The 19,848-nt window shown below is 37.7% G+C and overlaps 1 protein-coding gene across 4 annotated transcripts in view; it reads left to right on the top strand.

The window, feature by feature from the left end:
• The window catches only part of KALRN (kalirin RhoGEF kinase), a gene marked incomplete at its 5' end in the record, with an annotated part of 580,305 nt that overhangs the window by 278,000 nt on the left and 282,457 nt on the right, over window positions 1-19,848 (top strand). For all 4 annotated transcript variants that reach the window (XM_083356478.1, XM_083356477.1, XM_083356479.1 and 1 more), the window contains one exon: window positions 5,566-5,680. In XM_083356478.1, coding sequence (XP_083212604.1) covers window positions 5,566-5,680 — 115 coding nt within the window. The remainder of the gene's footprint in view (window positions 1-5,565; window positions 5,681-19,848) is intronic.

Below are 19,848 nucleotides of genomic sequence, written 5' to 3' on the forward strand. Positions count from 1 at the left end.
GTCTTAAGGTTTTATTTATACCTACTTGTACTGCTCCATTTAGGAGCAGCTGTAGTTTCTGAATGGTCTTGAATCCTAGTTCTTGTTTGAACTTTGAACACGCAAAACATCTATGACAAGGTCAAAACAGTTCAACTTGCACTGTTTTACACATTTCTACCTCTCCTTCCCCAGGCAGATACAGTATGCAGCCTGTCCTGATCTTACATTACTCTTCACAACTTCACTGCACATTGATGACACTGTATCTAAATAGCCCCAGCAAGCATATGTCACATGGCGGCTTAGTAATATCTGAAGGATCACAAATTTTCCACTCATACAAGATACAACTATTAGTATGAAGGCAAATAGCCTTTTTGAAAGATATGTGCTAGGAAATTACTCTGTGTGAATGTTAGCCGATGGATGCAAAAATTTGGCTTTGACCGCTGCATCTGTTTGTGGAAATATTTAGAAGGAGATTGTTAATAAGGAAAAAAAAACGAGAGCCAAGAGGAAGGAAATGCAATGTGCTGCTGTTGTAATATATAAAAAGAAGAAAATAATACCAATTGCATTTGGAAGCCGTTCTCAGGGACAGAGAAGTTACATTCCAATTCAATTGTTTGTTAATGACATTTGCTGACATTCACGCCAGCCCTTGTCCTTGCGTAAAAAAAGTGTTCACTTGGTACAAAAAAGAAAATGTTTTTACTTGGAAAAGGTCGACGATCTAAAATAGAATAATACCTATGGTTGCTCCACGAAAGGCCATTCTTTTTGCATTCTGCTATATCTACATTCCCAAGAATATTTTAAACATTTTAAAGTATCCCTCAAGCTAATTTTACAGTTCTTTCTGTTCTTAGATTGTAAAAACAATTTGCTGGTTAAGGAAGGTCGGTCTGTACCAAGAGCTGAATGTGAAGAGTTGGATCACTCTGTACCTGCTGTTTACATACAGGAAAGCTGCTTTAAACTCTGGCTTATTACTAAAGGAAGATTTTGGGTTTTTATTTTGTTTTTAAAATTTAATAAGTTATAGAAGTTACTGGTTTGGTATCCATGCACTAGGCAAATTAATACTATATCTTTCTTTTCTTTTCTTTTCTTTTTTCTTTTCTTTTTTCTTTTCTTTTTTTTTTTGTGTAGATCACTCTGAGTTCATGCCGACACTTGACAAGAGCACTTATTTAACTGGCTAGTTGTGAAATCTAGACTTAGCAATGCTCAAGAATTATCTATCAGACTAATTTGTGAATCGAACTGCATTATCTTTTAGTTCTCAAATTGCATTCAGAAATACATATTTTTGAATAGGTTTAAAAGTCAGATTACTTGGGTTAGGATGCTGAGCCTGTCGGTCAGAAGGTTGGCAGTTTGGCGGGTCAAATCCCGAGTGCCGCGTAACAGAGTGAGCGCCTGTTACTCGTCCCAGCTTCTGCCAACCTAGCAGTTCAAAAGCACGTAAAAATGCAAGTAGAAAAATAGGGAACACTACGGTGGGAAGGTAACAGCATTCTGTGCGCCATTGGCATCTAATGCCGGCCACATGACCACGGAAACATCCTCAGACAAACACTGGCTCTTCGGCTTTGAAACGGAGATGAGCACCGGCCCCTAGAGTCGGAAACGACTAGCACACATGTGCGGGGGAACCTTTACCTTAAGATTAAATGAATTTATGAAAGGATAGGAGTAAAAATGATATGCAGCAGAAATAGACTCATTCTATGCTTAGTGGCGGATCTTGTTCCGTGCTATTGAGCTGAGAAGGTTAAGGGAGATGTGGTCAGCATTCTGAGAAGAATGAAGGCCTTTTTACCACTTGGATGGGGAAGATTAGATTAGAAAGTACCAGGGCTGCAAAGTAGACTGGAATTCAAAAAGAATTGTGGAAAAGGAAAAGGGGAATTACTCCTACATGGTTGCCAACCACGTTGACATAGCCATGTAGTTATCAAGAATTCAGTTTGATTTAGAATCTTCATATGTATCTCTAATAATAATGCATGGCTTTGCTTGCTTTATTAACATATTTTTTCCAAATTGTTTGAGGAATTAAATAAAAAGCAGTAGTATTGCCCTTTAATAACTATAGGTAATAAAGTAGCATATTTGTTTCTTTTTTCCTATTAGTAATTGATACATGACCATGGTACACCAATGAAAATACTTCAACATTTCTTTTGAATGTTATTTATTTAGATTGGATTAGGTGAATTTTATGTCTTCTAAAAATTAGCTGATATTCCCCCCTCCCCCGGGAATAGTATATCTATAGATTTAATATTTGTAAACCAAGAAAGGTTTCCTAGTTCATTTAACAACCACCATTTTAGATTTTGAATTTAAGGTTCAGAGTGACAAATTTGAGGAATTGGATTTCGTAAAAAATCAAAAAGAATGAGTGCACATCAGGATAAATATAAATATCAGACATCTGTTTTTGGCCTTTTCCATGGTAATAATTTCTATTCCATGGATAATTTCTATTATCCAGCTTACTAAAACTTCAGTTTGCATATTAAGACTCCTTTGGTTCATTGGTAAGGCAAAATGGATTCACTATTTATTAAAGAGCTACAAATTGCTATGAAGATTATACTTTAATTATGTGTGAACAATTAAGCTCACCCAGCTGGTGAGATTTGTTGTTCAGCCGAAGCCAGAAGTATGAATATAACCTTCAACTTTAGATAAAGTATACCTAAAGATTGTACTTTAAAAATATATATATGGCAAGTTTTTAAATTAACCTTATCCTGTTAAATACTGTGTATGTCAAATTATTCTGTTATATGGTCATTACCTTTCAGGTTCCTACAAATCTCTTTATTAAGAAATATTTTGCTTCTGGTTTCCAAAGTTTGAGGGCTAAATTATATTTACAATAAACAGCATGGCAGACCATGAATAGGGCTGGCTTTCGGTGTAAATTGGTTTTCAGCATGTTCATGGGATTTTTATTAGCATTGGACAAACTCTCTACTTCTAATTTTGCAATCATTTTGCAATTATATTGTCCAAATGGCTAGAAATTAATGGTAAATCACTGCCATTTTGGGGGGGATAAAAGTTATGTTTTAAAGAGAACATAACGACTAACAAAAACTAATACAAATTTAAGAGAACAAAGAAAGCAAGAGAAAAAGGAAAAAGGGCAAAAAAGAGATAAGAAATAGAAAGAAGCTTCTGATTTCCTTTGCAGCAAATAAAAATGTGATTATAAAGTTATCTCTTACTCTATGATTACAAAAAAACCCTCACTTTTTTCTATTATCCAATCTTTTTCTAATCACTAAAACCACAAGTCATAAGTGCATCTTTTTCTGTTTCATGCAAAAAGTCTATAAAGGTCCATCAGTCATGAATGTAGATTTCATGTTTTCTCTAATCAAAGAAGTTAATTTAAACATGTCTGCAGGTTTCATCATCTTCACCAACCATTCTTCCATTGTGCATAGTATCAAATTTTGTGATATTTGAATATATAATTTATTCTTGGTGTAGTTAATAAAGTTTTATGGCTTTTTTCTTTACCTGTTCATTAGTCCCAAAATAAAAGCCTCTGATTTTATTCTAGATTAATGTATTTATTTATTTTATTTTATTTATTTTAATTAAATTTTTATACCGCCCTTCTCCCGAAGGACTCAGGGCGGTGAACAGGGCATATCATAAAACTACAAAAATACAAAAGTTAAAAAAGAATTAAATTATTGCCCACAGTAAAAACAATAAAAATATATATAAATATTAAAACCCTAAGTAATTCCCCATCAGGCCAGGCCAGCTTGTTCAAATAAATGGGTCTTTAACCCGCGCTGGAAGGAGCGGAGATCCGGTGCCATCCGGAGCTCAACCGGCAGCTGATTCCACAAAGCCGGAGTGCCCACAGAGAAGGCCCTCCCCCTGGGGGCCGCCAGCCGACATTCTCTGACTGGAGGCACCCTGAGGAGGCCCTCTCTGTGGGAACGCACGGGGCGGAGGGGAGTCGACGCCGGCAGCAGGTGGTCCCCGAGGTATTCCGGACCCATGCCATGTATGTATCTGCATCCAAAATTTGTTGGCTTTTACATGTCCACCAAACATGATAAAATATCCTTCATGTTGTTCACGTTTCCAGCAAAAATTTGAAATACCATTATATATTCTAGACAATTTCTCTGGTGACAAGTACCAACATTACATCATTTTATAAAAAGTCTCCTTAAGGTTGAAATATAATTAAATTTTAATCCTTTCATCACTGTGCCATTTGTGATATGAAATGGGCCTATAATGTGAACTGAATCATAGTAGTTGTTCTGCTGTCACTTAACCATGACTAGTTAAGTGATGTCTTCTTGAAAGGAATAATGACCTGAATCCAAAAACTCATCATAATATTTTATTTTTTATTTATTTTATTTTAATTCCATTTTATATCCCGCCCTTCTCCGAAGACTCAGGGCGGCTTACAAGTTTAGCAGTAGCCTTCATTCTATGTATAGGCCTGCTTATTAGGGCTTTCACACACACACCCAAGCGACATTATTACAAAGTCAGCTTAATTGCCCCCAACAATCTGGGTCCTCATTTTACCTACCTGGGAAGGATGGAAGGCTGAGTCAACCTGGAGCCTGGTGGGATGCGAACCTGCACTAATTGCAGGCAGCTGGTGTTACTTAAGGAGCCATTAGCCCACTACAGTTATATATTATATCTAGTACACATTATGCAAAAGTCACATTAACTTTTATTCCTTGAAAAAAGTCATAAAACTAATTCAAAAATGAGAGTAATGTTACTTGTGTTCATTTTTTAAAATTTATAAGTGTTTTGATCTCTGCTCTCAGTTCTCTAAATGTTGATTCAAAGCAACCAACATTTTTGGTATTTTTGAAAAGTATATTCCCCCCCCCCCCCCGGATTCAGTTTTCATGTGATTTTTCACAAATCATCATAGGGAAAAGTCAATTTCAGTTTTGCTAGACTAGTTCTTGCCTGTAGATTTAATAGCATTGATTGTCATTTAAAAATCAAATATATTAAGAAAATGCCCAATTGTCCATCCATCCATCCATCCCTCCATCTCTCCATGTATCCCTCCATCACTCTCATCTCTCGTCTGTCTGTCTATATCTATCTATCTATCTATCTATCTATCTATCTATCTATCTATCTATCTATCTATCTATCTATCTATCTTTCTATCTATCTATCTATCTATCTATCTATCTATCTATCTATCTATCTATCTATCTATCATCTATCTATCTATCTGGAGAGTTTGAAATTTGTACTTGCTAACCAATGCTGTTAGTGGGCACTCCTAAACCTTTGAAAAATCCATCTCTTTGAAAATGCAGAATAATCACCATTTTTATTGCTTACTTTTTTTTAACATAATGCCAGTTTCTAGTTGAGGTCTTAGTAGTATACAATAAACCAGAGAGCTGGCCTAATGACTCAAGTGGTGAAAAATGAGAGGAGATCTTTACAAAGAAGCTGCAGTTTGGTCATTTCCGTCTTCCTTTGGCTCACATGATGTAATGTGCTTCCTGATTAATTTTCTAGCCATTGTTTGTTTTGTTACAGGCGGCCGTGATAAACGAGGAGGTCCCATCCTGACTTTTCCAGCACGCAGCAATCATGACAGAATAAGGCAGGAAGATCTTCGGAAACTTGTGACTTACTTGGCTAGTGTACCAAGGTAAAAGTTAAAAAAAAAAAAAAAGGCCTTGACGTGTTCTTGGAAACCCTTTGGTACATATTGGTGTGGGAAAAAGAAATTCTTCTTTTGTGCTCATTCCCTTTCCATCTTATTCAGCCAAGTCAGAATGGAATGGGGCGAAGGGACACAGCCCATGGCAGACAATGAATAGAGATAGCTTTCCGTGTAAATTGGTTTTCAGTAGAGTCCATGGGATTCTTTTATTAGTATTGGACAGACTGTCTATTTTTCATTTTGCAGGTACGTTATGCAAATGGATGGAAATGAAAGGCAAATCACTGTGCCATTTGTGATATGAAATGGGCCTATAATGGGAACTGAATCGCAGTAGTTTTGCTGTCACTTAAACATCATCACTGGTGTCTCTTTTGAAAGGATTAATGTCCTGAGAACAAAAGCTCATCATAATATATATTACAATTGTTATCATAAGGAGTTATATCTAATACGTGTTATATATAATTCACATTAATTTGGGTTTCCTGGTAAAATAATAAATCAGTAGCCCATGTGGCAATCCCCTCATCAGTACCTTCTCAACTGAAAATCAGGAACCACTTTGTCTGAACAGGGCTTTATTATCGTCTAACACTGTATTGTGCTGCCTGATTTAGTTTGTGTATGAAGGATAGTGAAGGAAAGATGAGGAAATAGATTTGTGGGGGGAGGGAATTTTCCCAACGTTCAGTATAGTTTTTGAACTTTCTGTCTGTGGATAATAAAAATCTGCCTTGAATAAAAACTCTGAATTAGCTACATTTATCAATAAATGCACAATGGCATATTTGATACCAACCCAAGCATGCTTGTATGTAGAAAAAAATAGTGGATTTTAGTTTATTTCAAGCATTACTTTGTTATTTCTTGTAACATTTATTACCCTATAATGAAAGTCTCAGAGCAGCTTTTATAAAGTATTTTTTAAAAACTATACTATTTAATAGCTCACCATTCTAAAACAATCATGATACTTAGACTTTGCAGCAAAACAATAAGGCTTTTAATTTAATACTTGAAAGAGAAACATAATAATGTAGGAATATTTATTATTTTGAAATCAAGTACTAGAAAAAAAGTGGATTTCAAGAACTATTATTTATTATTTATGGACAGAACGCTCCAACTTCTATATTTCTGTGTTAGCTCTGCTTCAAAATTCATCATCTACCTGTCTTTCAGATTGCTAAGGCAATTAAATTAATTTTAAAAATTGACGTACAAATTTAATTTGCTACAATTTTCAATTTGTATTTTTTGCTTTCTGTGGGAGAACAATCAATAGTGAAAAAGGAATGTGATTATCCAATTGTCTCTGAAGTGTGTGTATTTTGCACTGGGATTTACCCATTGCACATGGACTGGTAAACTGTAAAAAAAAGAAAAAATATATATTTTGTAATTGTTATTTATTTATTATAGCCCAAGGTTGGCAGCTTAAACTATTGTATAAGCAAGGTATATACATACATACGTATGTATGTGTGTATGAATATATATGAATGGGGGGAAAGATAGGAGTTGAGCTCAATAATTGAAGATAATAAATTAAAAATTTTACAGTATTTAAATTACAAATACAAACCATGAGGTTTCGGATAGCAGTAGCTATGAAATTCAAAATTTACTCACTTTCCTGAAAACTTGACCAAGCATACAGTATAATGGTATATGGGAAAGCGCTTGGGAGATGGAGGGAATAGATGCTGCCTAAAAAGTTGTCAGATAAGGGGCAGTATGGCTCATGGGTGGATGATGAGTGGGGCAAGGGCTCAGAAGACACCCCTCTAATTTTGGGGGCATGAAGGTGGAGAGTTGTACTTTTAGATTTACAAGAGCTTTGTTAATGTATTTTAACAATAAAGTAGAATGAGTTTATTGGGTCATATTTCCTGCTTGGTTTACCGGATAAGGCTGATATACAAGTGGTTCTTGGATTGTAACCACTAGTTCAAAGTTATAAAAATGGCACTGAATGAGTTGTCCTTGACCCTCCAGCTGTCGCACCACCTCCACAGTCATGTGATTGTGATTGGAGTGTTTGGCAACTGACTTGCTCTTATGGCAATTGCAGTAGCCCACAGTCACATGACTGTCATTTGCAATCTTCCCTACTTGCTTTCCCCAGGCAAAGTCAATGGGAAAGCTGGCAGGGAAGGTCACAAGTTTTTTTTTAAATCCCATTTATATCCTGCCCTTCTCTGAAGACTCAGGGTGGCTTACAATCTAAAGCACAATGTGCTTAGCAATAGCCTTCATTCTATGTATATACCTGCTTAATAGGGCTTTCGCCCCCCACCCCAAGTTGCTTCTATAGGTTATTCTCAGGGCTTTTTTTTCTCATAGAACTCTCAGAAGGGTGTTCCGGCAACTTTTTTTTTTCAAAAACAAAAAACAAAAAAAAGCTCCCTCTGAAAGCCTACTGCTAGGCAATCTTGGCCCTTTTTTATGACTCGTGGACTTCAACTCCCAGAAATCCTGAGCCAGCCATGCTGAGGGGAAAGGAAAGGGAGAGGTTTCCATGCTGGCTCAGGAATTCTGGGAGTTGAAGTCCTTGAGTCATAAAAGAGCCTGCACTAGAAGAGGACATTAAAATTATTTACAGGATTACTTCTTTAGGAACTAAACTTTTAGAATGTAAAACAGCTAATTCAAAAAAGCCAACAGGAAAGAACCTCACATTTTTCATCTGCTTCTGTCTTTCGGAAGGTAAAATTAGATAACAAAATAATCTATTTCCTATGTTAATATCTCTGCCACAGTATAACAAAGTTTTGGATGATGGAATTATTTTTTATCTAAGGATAACTAATGATAACAGCTCTTAAATCTGTTATTTTGTTTTATTTTTGCACAAAAATTGTATCATTTGCATTTGCATTCATTTACAAATAGAATATGTTGTTAAAATGTATTGGTGTTGAAATAATTAGTGCACACATACTGTATACCTAAAACCAGTTTATTGCATTTGGCAATTGTACTAAAAAAAATCTCATTGTCAACCAATATAATTCATTTAATTTGAAATCAAGTGAAAAATTGATTTAAATTATTTTATTAAAACAAATTAATGGCAATTCTTTTATAAGAAGTTGCCTCAAACAAAATGAGTTTGACATGCCTGCTCTAGATAGTTGAATGCTCCAAAATAAATTCTAGACCAGGCCTGTACATGCAGCCTACCAAGCACCCTTGGACAGAGCAGACTTTTTTTTTTAAAAAAAGTAATAAAATCACCACCACTGCCCTGAAAGTCATGTTGCCTAGTGCCTCCATGGCTTACCATGACCACGAACTCCAACACTGTAGATGCTCCTCTAGTCACCAAATCATTGATTAGCCCACCAGCATTCCTTTGCAGACCACAAAGATTTTTAATTTATCAGTGTGGGCCTTTCCCTTCTACAAGTTGCACAGACCTCTTCTAGATTTTCCTCTTGTCTTTCCAAGTTAACTCCTTGGTCTGTCATTGAGCAAGAATTGACTTTGTAGGGAAGCATATTATCATTTGATGTATATTTAACATATGTTCTACCTTTATTTACCGATTACATAATATTTGTAGCAAATCCTCATGGCGAGGTTTGGGGCAACTTATAATATTTTTAAAATCATAAGATTAAAACATAAAAGCAGGGCTTTTTTCTGCATCGCCTGGCCCACACCGCCTCTGCCACCTGCACCGTGCAGCACCGCCGTATAGAGCGGGCCGTGCTGCTCCCACAGCACCAACCGTGCTGGCTCCGGCCCCAGGGGGTAGCCCGCCACCAACACCCCTCGCACCTATGACCGCAGCAGGACCGCCCCCCCACCCCACCCCTGCCTCCTGCGCCCGCCAAGATGAGAGTTCCGGCACCTTTTTTTTTTTTAGAAAAAAATTACTGGTTATTCCCAATACTTATTCTCCCTAGGTAGGAGTTCCACTATGGAGTATAGGATCCTTGCCGCCTGCTGTGCTTCATAGCATGCATCTGCCCACAGAATCCCTCATCTGCCCTAAGTGCCCAACTTGATGATGATGTTATCTGTTCAGTCATGTGTGACTCTTGGTGTTTCCATGGGCCACGTCTCTCCACATCTTCTGATCTTCTTTGAGTTGTCCTATGCTCTGGCTGGTGTCAGCTTTGATGGCATCCAGCCTCTGTGTACTTTGGTGGCCTGATTTCCTTTTGCTGCTAACTCTACTCAACATAATTGCTTTCTCCAGTGAATTCCTCTGCATGACGTGGCCAAAGTACGTGAGACACAATTTTGTGATTTTGCCTTCTAGTGACATGTCTGATGTTAATGCGCTCTAGTACTTCCTTGTTAGTCACCTGTGCTGTTCAAAGAATACACAGAAGCCTTCACCACCACCACAGCACAAACGAGTTGATTTTCTTCCTGTCTTGTTTGTTTGAGGTCCAACTTTCACAACCATAGGTAGCTACAGTGAATACAGTAGAGCAAACTAATCTATATTTGGATGTCAGGCCCAACTTAGGTAGATATATTTGGTACTCAACTGGACAGGCAAACTCATCCCAACCATTTTCTCATGCAAGCAGGCAGATGATATTACAGAGAGAGTCTCCCAGCAGATAGGAATAGAATAGAATAGAATAGAGATGGAAGGGACCTTGGAGGTCTTCTAGTCCAGTCCCTGCTCAGGAGAACCTATGCCATCTGAGACAAGTGACTGTCCAGTCTCTTCTTAAAAATCTCCAGTGATGGAGGGCCCACGATTTCTGAAGGCAAGCTGTTCCACTGGTTAATTGTCCTCACTGTCAGGAAGTTTCTCCTTAATTCCAGGTTGCTTCTCTTCTTGATTAGTTTCCTTCCATTGTTTCTTGTCCCGCTCTCTGGGGCTTTAGAGAATAGTCTGACCCCCTCTTCTTTGTGGCAGCCCCTCAAATACTGGAATACTGCTATCATCTCACCCCTATTTCTTCTTTTCTTTAGATTAGCTGTACCCAAGTCCTGCAGCTGGAAGCTCAGGCGGATTGAAAAGTGTTATAATTGGTGTACAGTCCTTCTTTTTTTTTTCCCAGTCCTGGCAAAAATATATATCTATCTCAATTTTATCTGGGGAAAATCAAAAGGGGCACTTTAGTTCTGAGCAGTTAGAATTCCAGCAATACTGAGAGAAACGCAAAAGCAGAAGGCAGAAATTCAGCAATGCAAATTTGCTTTGAAAGATAACAGCAAAATGCAACTGTCAGTCTCTGCTTAAGACTGCCCTGAGGGCTGCCAGGAAAATGATTTTAGCAAAAGGAGTCAGCAGGCAAAGTTCAATAATACGTGTGGGACCCTTACAAATCCTTCTACAAAAACATGCCTTTGAAGTTTGGCCTGCATTGCTGACAGCTAGCCAGGGAAATCCAAGCTGGACTAAACTCAATTCAACCTCTGTGGAGGTTCTACCTATTCTCTCCAGTTCTCTCTGCTCTTGCTTCTCTAAATGTTCATGCTTTGTTTCATAAGTGGTCTGGAAGACAGAAATATTAATAATGTTCTGTTTCTGTTTAATATTTATAGATAGAGGTGAATCCCTTCCGACTTCCACACTGGGAAAACCTCTTTTGTGTCTGTGCTTCTATTATAAACCTCAACCATTGAAAAATTTCCAAAATAAAAAAAAGTAACTGTGTTGTCCTAGTTTCTGTTGCAATAGAAAAAAGTTCCTATCTATTCAGTGGAAAGGGGTTGAAATTGAATACCAATGAAGGCTTAAGTGGACACAGGGAACAGATTTTTGGACACTGACATGTATATCACCTAGTTTATATATACATATATATGGCAGCTGTTCTTCAGATTGAGTTTCCTTAAGGTTTTGTTTTTGCCTTGTACTTTCATTTGACTTTTAACAACACCCAGCTTGGCCTCTCAGCATCCTTTATTCCTCCTGATGATACTCAGTGTTGGATAATTAATGGGCTTTAGACTGGGTGGGTAGCAGATCAAACTTTCACAAATAAATATCAAATGTCCACGGAATCTCGTGCTTCATAAGGTAGCCGTAAAACTGCCCCTTTAGATGTAACTGTAGCTCGCAAGGATTGCACGATTAGAAATTTAAGACCTAGGTTTTTTTTTAACATAGATGATGATCACAAATACTTATCCAAGTCTAACCATTTAATATGTTACTTGATTTTCTCTTAAGTAAATTACTTGATTTTCTCTTATATATGCTTTGAAAAATGGCATATATAAATATATATAAAAATAATAATTTATATATAATCTGTAATTGACCTGTCCCCTTCATGGATTACTGCCTTGTCGTGGCGAAGGGGCTTGCGTAATTCAATGAAGCTATGAGCTATGCCGTGCAGGGCCACCCAAGACGGACAGGTCATAGCAGAGAGTTCTGACAAAACGTGATCCACTGGAGAAGGAAATGGCAACCCACTCCAGTATCTTTGCCATGAAAACCCTATGGACAGTACCAAAAGGCAAAACGATATGACGCTGGAAGATGAGCCCCTCAGGTCGGAAGGCATCCAATATGCTACTGGGGAAGAGCAGAGGGCTAGTACTAGTAGCGCCAGAAAGAATGAAGCGACTGGGCCAAAGCCGAAAGGACGCTCAGCTGTGGATATGTCTGGTGGTGAAAGGAAAGTCCGATGCTGTAAAGATTTTTTCTCCATAGGAACCTGGAATGTAAGATCCATGAATCAAGGCAAGCTGGACGTGGTCAAACAAGAGATGACAAGACTGAACATCGACATCTTAGGTATCAGCGAACTAAAATGGACAGGAATGGGTGAATTTAATTCAGATGACCATCAGGTATACTACTGCGGGCAAGAATCCCTCAGAAGAAATGGAGTAGCCCTCATAGTCAATAAAAGAATAGGAAAAGCAATACTGGGATACAATCCTCAAAATGACAGAATGATCTCAGTTCGAATCCAAGGCAAACCATTCAATATCACAGTAGTCCAAGTCTATGCCCCAACCACCGGTGCTGAAGAGGATGAAATTGACCGGTTCTATGAAGCCCTACAGCACCTTATAGAACTAACACCAAAAAATGATGTCCTTATCATCATGGGGGATTGGAATGCTAAAGTAGGATGCCAAAAGATAACCGGAATAACAGGCAAGTTTGGCCTTGGAGTACAAAATGAAGCAGGGCACAGGCTGATAGAATTTTGTCAAGAGAATACGATGGTCATAGCAAACACTCTTTTCCAACAACCCAAGAGACGGCTCTACACATGGACATCACCCGACGGTCAACACAGAAATCAGATTGACTATATGCTCTGCAGCCAAAGATGGAGAAGCTCTATACAGTCAGTAAAAACAAGACCAGGAGCTGACTGTGGCTCAGACCATGAGCTTCTTGTTGCAAAGTTTAGGCTTAAACTGAAGAAAGTAGGGAAAAGCACCAGGCCAGTCAGGTATGAATTAAATCATATCCCCATTGAATATACAGTAGAGGTGACAAATAGATTTAAGGAATTAGATCTGATAGACAGAGTGCCTGAAGAACTATGGACAGAGGTTCGCAACATTGTACAAGAGGTAGCAACCAAAACCATCCCGAAGAAAAAGAAATGCAAGAAAGCAAAATGGCTGTCTGAGGAAGCTTTGCAAATAGCTGAGGAAAGGAGGGAAGCAAAAGGCAAGGGAGAAAAAGAAAGATACGCCCAATTGAATGCAGAATTCCAGAGAGTAGCTAGAAGAGATAAGAATGCCTTCTTAAATGAACAGTGCAAAGAAATAGAAGAAAACAATAGAATAGGGAGGACCAGAGATCTTTTCAAGAAAATTGGAGAGATGAAGGGAACGTTCAATGCAAAAATGGGCATGATAAAGGATCAAAATGGCAGGGACCTAACAGAGGCAGAAGAGATTAAGAAGAGATGGCAAAATTACACAGAAGAACTATACAAGAATGAGCTTAACGTCCCTGATAATCACAATGAGGTGGTCACTGACCTCGAGCCAGACATCCTAGAATGTGAAGTGAAGTGGGCCTTAGAAAAGCTGAGCAACAACAAAGCTAGTGGAGGTGACAGTATTCCAGCTGAGCTATTCAAAATCTTAAAAGACAATGCAGTAAAAGTGCTACACTCAATTTGCCAGCAAATTTGGAAAACTCAACAGTGGCCACAGGATTGGAAAAGATCAGTTTATATTCCAATTCCAAAGAAAGGCAGTGCCAAAGAATGTTCAAACTATCGCACCATTGCACTCATTTCTCATGCTAGTAAAGTTATGCTTAAAATCCTACAAGCTAGACTCCAGCAGTATGTGGATAGAGAACTACCAGAAGTACAGGCAGGATTTCGAAGAGGCAGAGGAACTAGAGATCAAATAGCCAACATACGCTGGATCATGGAGAAAGCTAGAGAGTTCCAGAAAAACATCTACTTCTGCTTCATTGACTATGCTAAAGCCTTTGATTGTGTGGATCATAACAAACTGTGGCAAGTTCTTAAAGAGATGGGAGTACCAGAACATCTTATTTGTCTCTTGAGAAACCTATATGCGGGCCAAGAAGCAACAGTGAGAACTGGACACGGAACCACTGATTGGTTCCAAATTGGGAAAGGAGTCCGGCAAGGCTGTATACTGTCGCCTTGCCTATTTAACTTATATGCAGAACACATCATGAGAATGGCAGGGCTAGATGAATCAAAAGTTGGAATTAAGATTGCCGGAAGAAATATCAACAACCTAAGATATGCAGATGATACCACTCTAATGGCAGAAAGTGAAGAGGAACTGAAGAGTCTCTTGTTGCGAGTGAAGATGGAGAGTGCAAAAGTTGGGTTGAAACTAAACATTAAGAAAACCAAGATCATGGCATCCGGCCCTCTCAATTCCTGGCAAATAGATGGGGAAGAAATGGAGGTAGTGACAGATTTTATTTTCCTGGGCTCCAAGATCACTGCAGATGGGGACTGTAGTCAAGAAATTAAAAGACGCTTGCTCCTCGGGAGGAAAGCCATGGCAAATCTAGACAGCACACTAAAAAGCAGAGACATCACCCTGTCAACAAAAGTGCGTATAGTCAAGGCTATGGTCTTCCCAGTTGCAATGTATGGCAGTGAAAGTTGGACCATAAGAAAGGCTGAGCGCAAAAGAATTGAGGCCTTTGAACTAAGATGCTGGAGAAGACTCCTGTGAGTCCCTTGGACTGCAAGGCGATCAAACCGGTCAGTCCTAGAGGAGATCAACCCTGACTGCTCTTTAGAAGGCCAGATCCTGAAGCTAAAACTCAAATACTTTGGCCACCTAATGAGGAGGAAGGACTCACTGGAGAAGAGCCTAATGCTGGGAAAGATTGAGGGCAATAGAAGAAGGGGACGACAGAGAATGAGGTGGCTGGATGGAGTCACTGAAGCAGTAGGCGTGAGTTTAAATGGACTCCAGAAGATGGTAGAGGACAGTAAAGCCTGGAGGAACATTGTCCATAGGGTCGCGATGGGTCGGACACGACTTCGCAACTAACAACAACAACAATTGACCTGTGGCATAGTGTGTGTCTACCTACCTACCTATTTATCTACCTATCAGATTAGAAAAATGCGAGGCATTTCTTATTAACAGACATCTTATATCCTGTTAGTTATATTAGGAGTAGATTTCTTTCTTTCCTGGCCAGTTACCTTTTCCCCATTTCCACCCATCCAGATTTTTCCAGATTGCTTTTTTGTTGTTGTTTTCCTTCCTATTGCAGCATCCTACTTTTTACCCCATTTCCCCCCTTTTTTCTTCTTCTTCATTTTTGCTATTCCTAGTGGAAGAAAGGAGCGGAAAGTGTGCATTTGAGCATTTCACAAGTAAAAGAAAAGTAGGTATGTGTAATTAAAACAGTTGATATTTTAAAAATGTGGGATATTTTATTTTGAAATATTTTCAAATCCTTCTCTTTTTTTAATCCTGCACTAACCTTTTTACAGGGTAGTCTTTGCAAGTATATATACAAACACAAATGTATTTACACACAAAGATGACACATGCGCACATTCACCTGGAAAAAGAAACTTCGACATTGATTTTAGCTGACATTGGCCAGCCTAAGGTGACCCCATGGAGAAGCTGGAATTTGCTCCAGATGTTTTTTTTATGTTTATACATTGGATTTAATGGAATTCCATTAAATCTGGAGTCGTCTTCTTTTCAGGTAAAAACCAAACAATATTTGAGGTAAAAAACAAACAATAAGATCCAGTTTGGCAGGATCATTGATAGAATCTTTATACACATTACAGTGCATTGTTGAATATTTAGTTGTATCCAGTGCTTTTTTTGTAAAAGAAAAAGGTGCCGGAACTCACACACGTCATATAACCTGCCTTGCCTACCCTACAAGGTTCCATCCAAAAAAGGTGCCGGAACTCCGTTCTGAGCATTCTATGACAAAAAAAGCCCTGGTTGTATCCAATGGTGTTGATAGCAGTAGGAATTTCTATCTTGAGATAGCTAATGGAAGACAGAAAGGAAAATTAACTTACCTCAGTGTTTCTATGTCTGCACGCACAGAAAAAGACATAAACACATATACAAACACACCTTGCTCTGTCTACTCAGAGCAACTTTAGTTTTCTAAACTGAAAATGTTTGCTATATTTCTTGAAGTCTTTGATGTAATTATATATTTAATCAGAACTAAATCTAATAGTTTATTATGGCTTATTCTGATGTAAGTAGGCATTTGATTTCTAAGATCCAAGCTTGCATTGTCTTCATAACTGTTATCATCACTGGAAAGGAACTAAGACAAAGATTTAAGAAGGTATAGCTGATGTCTAAATTATTTTTGTTTTTTTTACAATGAAAAGCTGAATTAAAATATTGTTTCCAATTTATTGGTTGATTAAATAGCCTAATTCCTCTCTTCTTTTTATATGGCAGACTTCAGAGTGGAATTTACTGCTTAATTTGGGACATCCTGTTTATTTATTAATTTATTAAACTTTTGGGGCTTGTATAAGAAATGTTAATTTGGTTTATGAGGTTTAATTATATATTTAGATAAATACATATCATTAATCTCTTTGCAATTTAATTACAAAAAATGTTTGTATGGAAAGCATTTCATTCTTGTTTTGGGTTGGTTTGATTTATGTTTTTTAATAAGCTAGTTCCAATACATTAATTTTTATGAGAATTCTGCTCCATGCAGTACTTGAAAATATCCTCTCTAATAATTGAGATGTTTTAGCATCATTGAATTTATTGGCATTTCAAAGTGATTTATCGATTGTCTTAAATGAAACAACTTATATAAAGAAAAACTATTGTACAATTAGGATGGAATTTGAAATGCTCTATAGTTGACCAACTAAAGTTGTGGTTTGATTTAATAGGAGAAGTGTCAGAACATGATATAATGGAATTCCCAATCATTTTGACCAATGGGAACATTTGGAATTTTGAGGATATCAGATAATGTTAAAGATGCCCTGCATAAAATCTTGCCCTTTCATAAATTGATGGCTGTGGTTATATGGCCAGTCAAAATACAACATTGAGTATGAATGAAAGAATTGCAAGGCCTATATCTAATTGGAAATTCCAGTGATAATATAACCAATAATTTATATCTAATATTTAAGAAGATTCTTACTGGTTAGGATCATTGATCCATCTCTTCCAGTAAACTATGACTATAAATAGTATACTGATGTAGTCCTCAACTTATGACTATTTATTCAATGGCAGTTCAAAGTTATGATGGCCTTGGAAAAAATTATTTATGGCCTGTACTCACATTTGTAACCATCATACCACTCCCATGGCCATGTGATCACAATTTGGGTGCTTTTCAACAGACTTAAGGGACGCGGTGGCTCAGTGGGTTAGGACGCTGAGCTTGTCAATCAGAAGGTCAGCAGTTTGGCGGGTTAAATCCCAAGTGCCGCATAACAGAGTGAGTGCCTGTTACTCGTCCCACCTTCTGCCAACCTAGCAGTTCGAAAGCACGTAAAAATGCAAGTAGAAAAATAGGGAACAGCATTCCGTGCGCCTTTGGCATCTAGTCATGCCAGCCACATGACCACAGAGACGTCCTCGGACAAGCGCTGGCTCTTCGGCTTTGAAATGGAGATGAGCACCGGCCCCTAGAGTTGGAAACGACTAGCAAGCATGTGCGGGGGAACCTTTACCTTTACAACAGACTTATGACTGGTTGCAGTGTCCATTTAATCACGTTTTGCTATCTTTTTTGCTGATTTCTGGCAAAAAATTGTCTGTTGGGAAAGCTGGATTGGCTTTGAAATTCACTTAACTATCATTGAAAAAATTATCATAAAATTGGGTCTGATTTGATGATTGCAAGTACAATGGAAATTCTGGTGCTAACTGTGATCATATGTTGAGGACTTACCCATATTTTTGTTACAGAGATTATTGCATATGTTGATACATAATATGCAATAATATGGATCATATTCTAAATAAATGAGCATTCCAATAATTATCAGTGATATCAAATGACGTTTTTCCAACTCTACTACCTGTCCTCCTTTAGCTAAAGTGGAGCATTCAGGTTATGATCATGAATGTATAATATATGCTCTACTGCTAGGTTGAGACTCTAGGAAGAGTGCAGAGGAGAGCAACAAAGATGAGTAGGGAACTGGAGGCTAAATATATGAAAAATGGTTGCAGGAATTGTGTATGTCTAGTGTAATGGAAAGAAGGAATAGGGGTGACATGATAGCAATCTTCCAATCTTCCAAAGTTAGCTCAGCCATTCTGGGAGTTGAAGTCCACAAGTCATAAAAGGGCCAAGTTTGAAGACACCTGCTCCAAAGCAATGGATGCAATGGAAGCAATGGATGGAAACTAATCAAGGAGAGAAGCAACCTAGAACTAAGGATAAATTTCCTGACAGTGAAACAGTGAAACGTTCGGCTTGCCTCTAAAAGTTGTGGGTGCTCCAACACTGGAGGTTTTAAAGAAAAGATTGGAGAACCATTTATATGAAATGGTATAGGATCTCCTGCTTAAGCAGTGGGTTGGACTAGAAGACCTCCAAGGTCCCTTCCAACTCTGTTATTCTGTTAAGATTACAGACTATCCCAATTAAAGAAGTATTGTTCATGAGTGATAAATTTATAATCTGATAAAATATATTGTGATACATAAACACTTATGTGACAATGAATTTGTTACTTTTTAAAGTTAGCACATTTCATTTTTGCCAGAGTATCTTTAGTATAACCGTTTTTCATGCACTTTTGGTTTATATGGTTAGCAGACAATTGATTACTCAGTTACACTCAGTTATATACTATATACTTTGCAGCATATAGTGAGAATCTAATTATTTTTAGGTTGAAAGTGAAGGACTTAGATGCCTCACATTTATCAGTCAAAATTTACTAGCTGATTACTTTTTATAATTAGATGTTAGAAACTCTAATACTGAAGCATATTCATTGTGCCTTGGACATACATTGCATATTATACATTTTATTTAATAAAGTTTCCCTTTATATTGCCTCATAGCTTAATGTTACTTTACTATTCAAAAGGAAGCCTGATGCATGAACTAATACATATTTTTAAGCTGGTTTTAAATGTTCTTCATTATAATAGCCAGTCTAACCTACTCACAGGTATGTTGAAAAGATAAAATATTGGGGGAATATAATCTGTGCCACTGTTCCTGATTGATATAAATACAAGAAAGAAGGGAAGGGAAGGGAAGGGAAGGAGGGAAGGGAGGAGGGAGGGAAGGAAAGAAGGAAAGAAGAGTAATATATTTTGAAGAGCCAAACTTATATTCAGTCATTCAACTTTCTGTTGTTGTGGGCAAAGTTTAAGGTAAACTATTTAGACTACAATATTTAGACTAAAACTAGAACATGATTCTTAGACAACTTTTCTGGTTATGCCAGTGTGACATACATGTCTCAAGTTTATGGAATAACTTGACTGTGCATGATCTCTGGTGAGCCTGTGAACTGAGCAGCAACCATTTTCTTTTTCAGTGCCTTTGTAGGACTCTGTCTTTAGTTGGAAGTGACAGGGATAGTTAATACTCTGGTAAACTATTTAGATGGCAAGGTTTATGGAGGGGAGGAAGTTACGCCCTGAGTCTTCGGAGAAGGGCAGGATATGAAAGGAATTAAAATAAAAATAAATAAATAAATAAAAATAATAAGTGCAAGAAACTCTCTTAACATTAATGT

Source organism: Vipera ursinii (genome assembly GCF_947247035.1).
Source record: "Vipera ursinii genome assembly, chromosome: 1".
Lineage (NCBI taxonomy): Eukaryota > Metazoa > Chordata > Lepidosauria > Squamata > Viperidae > Vipera > Vipera ursinii.